This window comes from Apodemus sylvaticus, chromosome 15 (assembly GCF_947179515.1).
Source record: "Apodemus sylvaticus chromosome 15, mApoSyl1.1, whole genome shotgun sequence".
Taxonomy (NCBI): Eukaryota; Metazoa; Chordata; class Mammalia; order Rodentia; family Muridae; genus Apodemus; species Apodemus sylvaticus.
The window spans coordinates 80,912,378-80,924,620 of NC_067486.1; the positions used below are offsets into that span (position 1 = coordinate 80,912,378).

A 12,243-nucleotide genomic window follows, 5' to 3' on the forward strand; every position below is an offset into this window, starting at 1 on the left:
GCCCTAACTAATCACTAAGGCTTGCAGGATGTATTATATCACTTGGACTATGTGCACCATTGGCCCAGGAATTGAGGCTAGCTCCACACAGACATTCAAGACTGTGTAGGTGAAGAGGGTGGGTCACGGTGGGAAGCCTGGTATTCCTACTAAACAGACTAAGAATGATAGTGAGCAAGAGAACAAGAATGGCTGTCACATCTGTGTCTGGATCATCACTGGAGTCTGTATACAGTATTTGTTATTACGTTCTATTGGGTCTGATCTTGTAGGACAGAACAAGCCTTTCTGTCATAAATTTGGATGATAAGAATCCCATAGCTTGCTGAGTCACCAGTATTGCCCTAGTGGGGTTTTGGGGGTTCTGGTTGCACAGTAAGCAAGCCGGCTTCTGCTTCCCCAAAGCCATATGTAATGACTTTGAGGAGTGGTCAGTTTGAACCAGAAGGTTGTCAGACAGAAGTTCTTTTAAGATCTGATGCTACTTAAAGTCAGTGGAGGGAATGCTCAGGTTTAGGCTGCTTAGTTACTTTAGTCACTTCAGTTCATATGCTTGTTCAATGGTTAGAAATGTTAAGTAATCTGACTTTAAACTCAAGAGAGAAATGTGAGATCCTGTCTATCAGGTATGTGCCTATAGTAGAAAGATGTCTGTGAACTTTTAAATGCTACTCTGAAGATACATGTTAGTTTTTTTTTTTTTTTTTTTTATGTATTGCTATGACAAACACCTGAGGCTGGGAACTTTAATAAGAAGAAATAGTTCTGGTGGTGCAAAGGCACAGTGATAGCATTGACCTGGATCTGGCCTTGGCAGTCACTTAATAGGCTATATTATGGTGGGAGTATGTCAGGGAGCAAGGTCCCATGGTGAGGTAAGAAACCAGACAGCTGTGGGCGTAGGGCCACTCTTCCTCTTTCAAATAACTCTTTTTGGACAACTGAGCAGTGTCCCATGAGAACCACGTTGGTTCTTCTGATGAATGTGTCCTAACAGCCTAACTGCCTTGGTACTTGGTTTTTGAAAGGTTCTGTCACTTGTCCACTGCCGCATTGAGGACACTGCTTAGAACACACAAACCCTTGGGGGAATAAACCACAGCAGAAGTTGCTCTACCAGATGTGAGTGAATTTGCATGCACACAACAGACAAGAACGAAATCTCATGTCATTTATTATTAATAAGGCTTTTGTATCAGGCTGTTTATGGAAACTCTGAGCTCCAATGAACTGTGCTACCTGAGTACAGGCTGCAGTGCCTCTTCTGAGTCTATTAGCTAGAGACATAAGAGGCCAAGGCAAGACTTGGTAGCATGAGCTTCCCAGACTGAGAAGATGAGGTTTCTTGTCCTACTTTCCTTTGTGAAATATCCCTAGGCCTGATGGGATCCTGGGAGTGCTGGATCTCAAAAGATGTAAGAGAACCTCTACAACAAAAACAAACACAAATTTCCAAGCAAATGTTTGTCTTAGCTCTAGCCAATTATTTTCTTAACTTTGATCTCTATTATATCTTCTTGTTAGGTGGGAGGCAAAGGGGCCTGTGTTGGGGAGCCTTCTCCCCCAGGTTCTTATTTGGTAGCTGTGCTCATGTGAGTGAGAATATCCCTGTAGGCTCATATATTCAAATCCTTGGTCTCCACTTGGTGAAACTGTTTGAGAAGAATTAGGAGGTGTGGCCTTGTTGAGAACTTATGTCACTGGGGTGGGCTTTGAGGTATCAAAAGCCCATGCCACTCCCACTTAGCATTCTCTCTTTGCTTCCTGCTTGTGAATTAGGATGTAGGCCCTCAGTACTATTGTTCCAGTGTCATATTTGCGTGTCTGTTGTCATGCTGCCTGCCATGATGGTTATGAACTCACCTTCTAAAACTCTAAGCTCCCAATAAACTTTTTCCTGTAAGTTGCCTTGGTCATGGTATCATAACACATCAATAGAAAAGTAACCAGGACAGTAGCCCAGGCTAGCCTTCAATGTATGCTGCTTCAGCTTCAGTCTGGGATTATAGGCAAGTGCTACCCTGCTTGAATTAGGGCAGTGGTTTTTAAGTTTTGGTTTGCCAAGGAATCATGAGAATAGAGTCTAATGAGATGCATGTAGCTAACCCCATTCCCAAAGATTTTAGCTCATTTAGTTTCGGCTTGGTAAAATTCAGGCTTCTGTTCTCCTCACAGGCACATGCAGTATTCAGATGTGGCTGGCCTCGGAGCTTACATTATGACTCATCCAGTGAGGCTGAGAGTTAGGAGAACAGAAAGCTTCCCCTTCTGACCTTGGATCAGGCATAAGCCACACCCAAACACAACATCAAATAATCTTGCAGGTGAAGTTTTAAGAAGACAAAATGGGGAAGGCTGTGTTAGAGTTGGGCATGTTAATTAGGTAAACCAAAGAGGGCTTTTGATTGATGGATTTAGATACTTTGACAGCTGGACCTTCATAGTTAGTCTCAGGAGAAGGTGGCCAAATAAAGGAAGACCTTGGTGGTTAGCTTTTGGAATGTAATTAAATGGTTTTAGCAGGGAGAGGGGAATAAGGGCAAGGCCTGCCAGAGCCGTGCTGGCCAGAGTCCCTTCACTGAGGATGTAAGTAGGACTTCAGAGAATAACTAGAGATGAGAATGTGGGCTAAGCTGAGCATCTGCAAGCTTTGCTTAGCTATAGTTGGCGTGGGGAAGGATTGTAGAGATGGCTCAGCAGTTAGGAGCACTGGCTGCTCTTTTCAACAACCTAGGTTCAGTACCCACATGGCAGCTCACAGCTGTTTCTAACTTCAGTTCCAGGATATCTGATGCTCTTTTCTGGCTTTCATAGGTACTACATGCATATAGTACACAGCATATATGCAGAGAAAACACACATTTTAAAATAAAGGAATTAATTAAAAAAGAAATAAAAATAGGAATTTGGTTAAGAAATAAAAATTTTGGTGCCTGAAGTTCAGCAAAACCATGTCATCTTCCATTACAGCTAGAACTGCTGATTCCTGGATTCTTGCCACAGAAAAATTGATTGGCTACTCTGACACCATATCCCTTTCTAGCAATGCTGCCCACTGTGCATCACATGATGGAACTGAAAATAATGTCTTAACCCAGTTACATACACACACACACACACACACTCACATACATACACATATACACACATACACACACTTACACACACATACACACACTCACACACATACACACTCACACACACTCACACACACACACATACACACACACTCACACACACACTCACATACACACTCATATACACACACTCACACCACACTCACACACTCACATACACACACACTCACACACACATACACACTCACACACACACATACACACACTCACACACACACTCACATACACACCCCACACATATACACACATACACACTCACATACACACACACCACACTCACACACACACTCACATACACACACATATACACACATACACACTCACACACATATATACATACATACACACACTCACATATATACATATACACACACTCACACACAAATACACACACACACTCATACACACACTTTGAAACATAGTTTAGTTTGATCTTGATCTTAAAATCCGCTTGCTTCAATTTTCTGAGCACTAGAATTGCAGGCTGTAATTCTGCAAACTACTTGTTTGTACTCTTGAGTTGAATTTTACTACTTTGCAATTAATGTTAGTGCCACAGCACAGAATACCTTATTGGAGCAGAGAAGTTAATCCTTGATATGGAGATGAAAAGGGATGAGGAGGGAACTAAGTAGAGACAGGCATGGGTTAAAATGCATAGGACAGTAGATGTGACTGGGAAGTACTCGTTTATAGGCCTGGTGCTAAGACACACAGGTTGTAGGAGAAAACCATATAGGTCAATTGGATGGGTAAAAAGTTCCATCTGTGACATTTCAGGATATTCAGGAGCCTGCAGAATTCATCACAGTAGAACGTGGAGTGCTTGTGGAGATTTATGCCTTTCAAATTCCAGGTCCTGTGCATCTGGTTTCTTAGTGGGAGGAAGGGCTCCTCCTTATCCTCTGCGGGATGTTTGACAATTTTTGGAGTGGCAGACGACTGGCAAGAAACAGTTCTGTGGATCTTGGAAAGAGCATCTGTCAACTAACTCACTCACTCATTTATTTACTTATTTTCTCTAGAGGTTGACTCTCCACTGGATCTGGATCATTGTTCTTGGAACTGGGGATTCAGTGACAGTGACAGTCAGTTCTTTCTGTTCGTATGGGAGCTGGGAGGGTGATCATTAAATTAGTGAACAAGTAAGTAAGTACTGCATTGCCAGGCTGTGAAGGTTCTACAAAGAAAAGGAAAGGAAAAAAGGTGGACTGATGATTTTAGATTGGGTAGAGCATGAGGGAGAGCAGCTTTGAAGAAAGGACATTTGAGGAGGGACCCATGGACACTGGAGGGCTGTGTGATCCAGGCAGAGTGTTTTCATCTGAGGCTGACTTCATGTAGGTGAGTCATAGGTCTGTGGCTCCACCCATGGCTGTGATGGGAGACTCGAGTCGTGGGCCCATGGCTGTGTCCGTGTGGTAGGAGATATGCTGAATGACTCAAGATCTCCACTGAAGTATCATTGATTCCCTGTATTGGGCTTACTGCTCTGAAACTATTTTTGTTTTAAAATGAGGATCTCAGGCGAGTTGGTCCACATCTTTCTAGAAACTACTTTTTATTATGCAATATTTTACTTATATGCTAAGGGATACATTTTTTTATTCTTTTTATTTTTGTTATTGAGAGAGGTGGAGGCATGGGATAACATGTGTGTGGGTTCATGTATGTCCTAGAAATTTCTGGGAGTTGGTTCTATTTTCTATATTCTATGGGACCTGGGAATTGAGCCCATGCCACCACATTTCTCACTAGTCCTCCTTGGGCTTCTTTCTTTGTTTCTTTCTTTCTTTGTTTGTTTCTTTCTTTGCTTCTTTCTTTGTTTCTTTGTTTCTTTTTCTTTCTTTGTTTCTTTCTTTGTTTCTTTCTTTGTTTCTTTGTTTGTTTGTTTGTTTGTTTGTTTGTTTGTTTCTTTCTTTCTTTCTTTCTTTCTTTCTTTCTTTCTTTCTTTCTTTCTTTCTTTCTTTCTTTCTTCTTCTCCTAACCTTTTGTCATAATTGTATTAAAACAAGCAAGCCTGGAACTCACAGAGATTTGTCTGCCTTGGCCTCTCAAGTGCTGGGACTAAAGGTGTATGCTATCATACTTAGCCTAAAAAAAAAGAGAAATCTATCTATCTGATCCTCCTACCTCTGCTTGTTTGGCATATCCTATCGGCAGGTACCATCCCAACCTGCTGTTATTCTTTTTTTATTTCTTTTCTTCATTTATTTTTTCCATTCTTTCTTTCCTTTCTGTATCTATCACTTTTATAGTCTATAGTTTCAATGGATTCGCATTGACATGCTTTGACATATTACATGCTTTGAATTTTTTCTAATTTTTCTATTTTTTTAATTTTCTATATTCTTTGTTTACATTCTGAATGCTTTCCCCTTTCCCAATTCTCCCCTCTCCATAAGCCCTCTTCCCTCTGCCCATTGCCCAATCACCCCCCTCCCATTTCCCTTTCCTGGTACTCCCCTACAATGCTGGATCGACTCTTTTCAGAACCAGGGCCCTCTCTTTCCCTCTTCTTGGGTATCATTTGATATGCTGTGTCTTGAGAGTTCAGAGCTTCTGGGCTAATTAATAACCACTTATCAGTGATTGCATTCCATGTGTATTCTTTTGTGATTGGGTTACCTCATTTAGGATGATATTTTCCAGTTCCAACCATTTGCCTAAGAATTTCATGAATTCATTGTTTTTTAATTGCTGAGTAGTACTCCATTGTGTAAATATACCACATTTTCTGTATCCATTCCTCCATTGAGGGACACCTGGGTTCTTTCCAGCTTCTGGCTATTATAAATAAGGCTGCTATGAACATAGTGGAGCATGTGTCCTTATTGCATGCTGGGGAATCCTCTGGGTATATGCCCAGGAGAGGTATAGCAGGGTCCTCCAGAAGTGTTATGTCCATTTTTCTGAGGAACAGCCAGACTGATTTCCAAAGTGGTTGTACCATCTTACAGCCCCACCAGCAGTGGAGGAGTGTTCCTCTTTCTCCACATCCTCACCAACACCTGCTGTCTCCTGAGTTTTTAACCTTAGCCATTCTGACTGGTGTGAGGTGAAATTTCAGGGTTGTTTTGATTTGCATTTCCCTAATGATTAATGATGTTGAAAATTTCTTAAGGTGCCTCTCAGCATGCAGAAACCCTGAAACTGGGAACCTAAGAGAGACCAGGACACATGCTGGCAAGCTAAAGGCTGAAGTGGTGTATGACCTATTCTCAGAAATTGAATGTCAGTTGTCCCTAGCATGCTTGTGTGTTTGAATGCTTAGTTCCTAGCTGGTTGTGCTGTTTGGAGAGGATGTGGGGCCTGGTTGGAGGAAGTAGGTAACTGGGAGCAGGTTTCCTTGCTTCGGACCAGCTTCACTTCCTGTCCTGTCTCTGCTTTCTGATTTGAAATTGCAAGGAAGTGGCTCAGCCTCCTGCTACCACAACTGTCCTTGCTGCTGCACTTTCCCTCCCATGTGACTCGTGCTTTCAAGACAGGAACCAGGGAATTCTTCTTCCCTTAAGTTGTTTTTTGTTATGTGTTTGGTTGCAGCAACAAGAAAATTAATTAATTTTTCCACCAAACACCATGTCTCTCAGCAGCTAAAATCTCCCTGATCCGATCTGGAATGTCTTACTTGTTTGAGTTTTTACTGATGTATGTTATCTTACTTATTCTTCAAATACTTCAAGAAGGTGGGAATTTATCAATACCTGATAAACAGATAAATTGATTTGTATTTTCTCATTTGTGCCATGATGTAAACGAGTCTAAGGTTGAGTGGGCTCCAGTCTTCTGCCTACCACAACCACTGAGCAGCACATTTTTTGGCTTTCTTCTGGGCTTTTGAAAAACCAGGTTGCTTGAGAATTATCTGTTCTTGGCATAGTCCTTGACTGTCTCAGACAGAAGGCCGTCTGTGATACTACAGTACCAAAGCAATGTCTTTATCTCTCGCTGCGACAGATGTGAAGTGTGTCTTCCAGTCCCTGCAGGATTTGGGTAAAGCAACCTTCTCTAAGCACCTGGTCTTGTTTGGCTTCCTCATGTGCTGCTTCTTGCATGCCCAATTCCCTTAATTTTCTGGGAAACCCAAGTGTGAGCTAAATTGGAGTAGAGTGTCATCTACTGCATGTGATTCTAAGAGAGAATTCAGAAACTTCATCTAGGAATGATGCTCAGCTAATAGTACAGATGATTCTAGAGAGAATAATATAATGTGTCACCTTGAAATACATTGACTTCACTTAAGAACTCTTCTTTGTGCTAGGTGTTGAATTAGCATATTCAAGAAGAGTCAAAGAACTAAGGGGGGAGATCCTAAGAAGTCAGCAAGTCAAATGACTGTTTCAGTGTTGGCAATCAGTTCAGGTCCTGACCTTGGTTCAGGTTCTTCACTGTTGCAGGAGGGCAGATGACTTTAAAGGGGAATCTGCTCAGCTCTGAAACACAGGGTCCTGGAAGGATTCACATCACAGGTCTCTCTCTTCCAGGGCCATGTTCTGCAACGACTTAAAGGAAAAGTATGAGAAGAGGATCATTATTAAAGGGGTGGATGCTGAGACCATGCACATTCTCCTGAACTACACATACACAAGCAAGGCTCTGATCACCAAACAGAATGTTCAGCGGGTTCTGGAGGCTGCCAACCTTTTCCAGGTGTGTGACCAAACAAGTTCCGTGCTCTTTGAAATGAATGAAAGCAGTTCTCAGAGACCTGCTTAGGGTATCTGCCAGACCTGACCTGTATCTGGGATTCGCACATGCATAAATGCATGCATGCGTGTGAATGCATGTGCATAATGCACACACACACACACACACACACACACACACACGCAGACAGACAGAAAGATAGACACATGTACACAAAGAGATAGACTGACTGACACAGATGCACACACATACATACACAGAAAGAGACAGAGAGAGAAAAAAAGACACAGGTACACAAAGACAGATAGACTGACATACACAGAGATACCCACACATACACACAAAGAGAGATGGAGAGAGACAGACAGAAAGACAAACACATGTATACAAAGACAGACAGGCAGACTGATGGACATATAGACACAGAGATACATCCACACAGAAACAGAAAGGCAGACAGACACTTGTACACAAAGACAGAAAGACAGGCTGACAGACAGATATATAGACACATACACACAGTGAGACCGACAGAGACAGAGAGAGAGACAGAGGAGACAGAGACACAGAGACACACAGAGACACACAGAGAGACTCGCACATAGGGCAAGGTTACAAAGATGATTGTTTGGAAGGTGATGTGATGAGGCATTGTCTGCCTGACCAGATGGAAGGAGGAATGTGGTGCCTGGTTCTACACTTGGTATCTAACTGCAGCACAGTGGCCGCCAAGTGTAGCAGCCCAGTTAGGACTGGTGGTGGAGCTCATGCTTCCTACAAAGAACATCTGATCTGAGCACGGGTTGGACAAGAAATTAAGGCAACACAGAACCTGATGGAAAGTGCTGTTCTGTGAAACTGGGTTTTCTGACTGAGGAAAGTACTGCTTGCCAACACACTATGCAGCTCTTGGGTAACGATTCTGTCTAAATGTGGGGCCGTCAGATACATGTGACAAACTCTTGTCTTGGCTGTGAAGAAGAACACTGGGAGGTAAGCAGTGTCAAAGAAAAGACTCAGAATTATGATTTATTTTAAAATAATACATTATATCTATTCAATGACATTTGCTTCAATATGATTGTAGCAATGACACTGGCTTCATAAACTAATTCGACCATGGGTAATGTCAGTTGCATCTATAATTATAACCAGGGTTCCATCTAAGTTATCATCTATGCCCAGGACTAGGATTATACTGTTGAAGTTGGTTTTATCATATTAATGTTGTCTCATTGCCTAGATGTGTAAGAAACAGAGTCTGGGGGTAGGCCGAGTCACTCCCAGGGACTAGAGGTGAGCATCAGATCTTAGGCATGACTTTGGCTCCTGTTTGTGTCATAATTGGCTCGGTAGTCGAAGGGAACAAAACCCAAAGTATGGGAAAATAAGTATCCCTGAAGGGTTCTGGATCCAAGGTAGTTGATAGCAGGATTAGTTCTGTTGAAGTTGGGGTTAGGGAAGGATTTATAAAGTCTGGCAGAAGACAGGACTATAGAAAGGAAATCTATTACAATGCAGCCTCGATGAATTTTGAGTAGTAGTTGCTACTAGTTTAGTCAGTTTCATTGGCTCAGTTCCCTGGGACATCCTGAAGATGCCAAGCCAATCGTTTCTAGCAGGGCTGCTTTCCTGGTAATGTCTCCAAGTCATTCTCCTCATGCACTGTTTGTGCTCACCGCCAGCCCTTTTGATTGACAGGAAACTATCCCTCCTTATGGGAGGGTGAAATCACTAACCTCATGCCTATTTGTAACTCATCTCCTCCTTCCCACTATTTTAACAATATGACCTTCATTGAAGTAGAAGTGTGTCGTGTAAGTGTGTGCCTGAGTTGGATAACTCGCAGCCTCTAACTTCGCTAGCTGGGATGCATAAAGAACATCGTGTATGCTCCAGCTGTCCATAGATCACATCCTTTTATTTCCTGGGTCAGGAGTTTGCCCAGCAGCAAATGTGTGTACTAAGGATGTGTGAGGTGTTGGCACACTTCTCTTGCTTCACACCCAGGTAAAACCAAGTAATGGAAGTTATGGAGTTGTAGGGAGATCCTGAGGGCTGTGACTTCATGGTTAGATTTGTTTTTCTCTTTAGTCTGTAGGTTTCCTTCAAGAAATTTTTTGAACTAGTTTAATGGGCATAGATTCTTTTAGCTTATTTTTATCATGGAAATTTTTTACTCTTCCTCCCATTATAACAGATGGCTTTGCTGGCTATGATAGTTTGAACTGGTACTTGTTGTCTATATGAATTTGAAATACATTTTTTTCCAGGCCTTCACAGCTTTTACATTTTCATTTGAAAAAATCTGTTATTCTGATGGAATTGCCTTTATATGTGACTTGTTTCTCTCTTGCCAGTTTTAATATACTCTCTTTGTTCTGTACATTTAATGTTTTAATTATATTATAAAGAGAGGAGATTCTTTTCTGGTTTGTGTGTTGGGTGTTCTAGGTCCTCCTATATATCAATTGGTCTTTTCAGTCAGAACTCTGGTAACTTTTCAGTTAGGATTCTTTTTTTCTTTACTTTTAAGAAATATATGATCATCTATCTCCCATTTTCCCCTTCCAACTTCCTCCAAGTTCTCACATCACAGCTGTCTCAACTTTATATTCCCTCCTCTTTTATTTTTATACCCACTAAGCCCAGTCAGTGCTGCCTGTATGTGCATGGCTGTGGAGCCATCCGCTGAAGCATGCCAATCCTACTTCCCGACCAGTGGACACATCTCTCAAAACTAATGATTCTTTCTCTTTCAGCAGCTATTAACTGTTGGTAGCACCCCAGGAAGGGGTGGGGCTTGGAGAACATTTACCGTATCTATTCCATAATTATGCCTGGCATGATCTTATGTCAGTCTTGTTCAGGTGACAACGATTATTAGGAATTTTAAGTGCCATTGCCATGTCATGTCCAGAAGACAGCATTTTATGTTATTCCTCTCTACTTAGCAACTCTTGATTTCTGCCTCGTCTTCCACCTGTTGCCTTGGTGCTGTGGTTAATGTAGACATTCTATTTAGGGCTGAGAACCCAGCCATCCATTTTCCACACTCTGCCCAGTTATGCGTCTCTCCATTGACTGCTGCCCACTGCAAAAAGAAGCCTCTCTGACCAAGGTTAAGAGCAGCCCAAGTCTGTGGGGGATAAAGATTAATATTTAGAAAGAAACATTTTAGAAGATATTTAGAAAATATTTAGGAGAACATTTAAATAAATAAAAATAACAGGTTCAATCCTGGGGTGACCCAGGCATGAATTCCCTCCTATGGATTGGGCCTCAAGTCCAACCAGAAGTTGTTTTCTCATAAAATTCAATCCACTAGGCACCATTAGGCGTATCATGTCTGGTAAGTTGATACTGTAGCATGTAGGGCTAAGTGCTAGGTAAGATTATTGATGTCTTTTCTCGCCCAGCATTGGCACAGGAGGATCCCAGTCTGTCTGTGGTTGATTTCTATATGTTCCACAACCAAAGTGCATGGTGTTTTCAGCACTATGGTCTTATAATGTAGTTATGGTGGGCAACCAAGGGAAATAGGAATGGCTTATACTGTTTTATAGACCTGTGGTGCCTAACTGAGCTATAACTCCAGGGAGGTATCGCATGCCTTGGACTTTCATAATTCTTTTAAAACTGTATTCTATATCTTCAGAACTATATTCTTCTGAGCCTGTTATCTATAGATTTATCTTTTCAGACTGTCACCTATTCTGACCTGCTTGATTTTCCCACTTCTTCCATGTTTTCAAGCTAAGCTGTTCAGGCCTCTGTAGATTCATTCTATTGATGTGACTTCCATAGAGTTTTTGATTTGAGTGTGCTTTTCATTTCCAGATTCATATTTCCTCATTATTTCTCTCTTTGTGAAATTCCTTTTTAACAATTTGTATCAATGTCCTTATTTCATTCAGCTGTTTGGGTTCTAACCCAGGTGCTTCTTTTCTTCTTTGAACATACATATTCATTTGAGTTCAGTGTCTGGGATTTAATTTAACTTTCTTTCTTTAGATGTCATCACTGTGGAATTAGTAGTTTTTGATGGAGTTATGTTATCTTGGCTTTTTGTATGTTATCTCATTGGTCTGACTGTGTCTGGTGTTATTTCTTTGCTTGTTTTTTTTTTAATCAAATATTAGTTGAAGTATTTGCAGAGTTCACATGAGACTTAGGTGTGGTAGAGTTGAGTGTTCAGAAAATAGTTCAGTAGTCCAAAGGCTCCATGACAGCAGAATGTCTGGTGTTAAGTATATATTACTCTCAGAGTAGGTTATCAATTATGAGAGCAAGCATGTTGACAGTTTGAAGTTTGACATTACCACTACGCAAGTGTTGTACTACACACACACACACACACACACACACACACACACACACACACACATACACACACACACACACACACACACACACACACACACACACCCCAAAAGGCTTTTAAAATGAATATGAATAG

At 41.5% G+C, this 12,243-nt stretch overlaps 1 protein-coding gene across 2 annotated transcripts in view; it reads left to right on the forward strand.

Annotated features, from left to right (window-relative positions):
- Positions 1 to 12,243, forward strand: part of Klhl6 (kelch like family member 6) — a 41,160-nt gene that overhangs the window by 9,341 nt on the left and 19,576 nt on the right. For both annotated transcript variants that reach the window (XM_052159155.1, XM_052159154.1), the window contains exon 2: positions 7,622 to 7,787. In XM_052159155.1, coding sequence (XP_052015115.1) covers positions 7,622 to 7,787 — 166 coding nt within the window. The remainder of the gene's footprint in view (positions 1 to 7,621; positions 7,788 to 12,243) is intronic.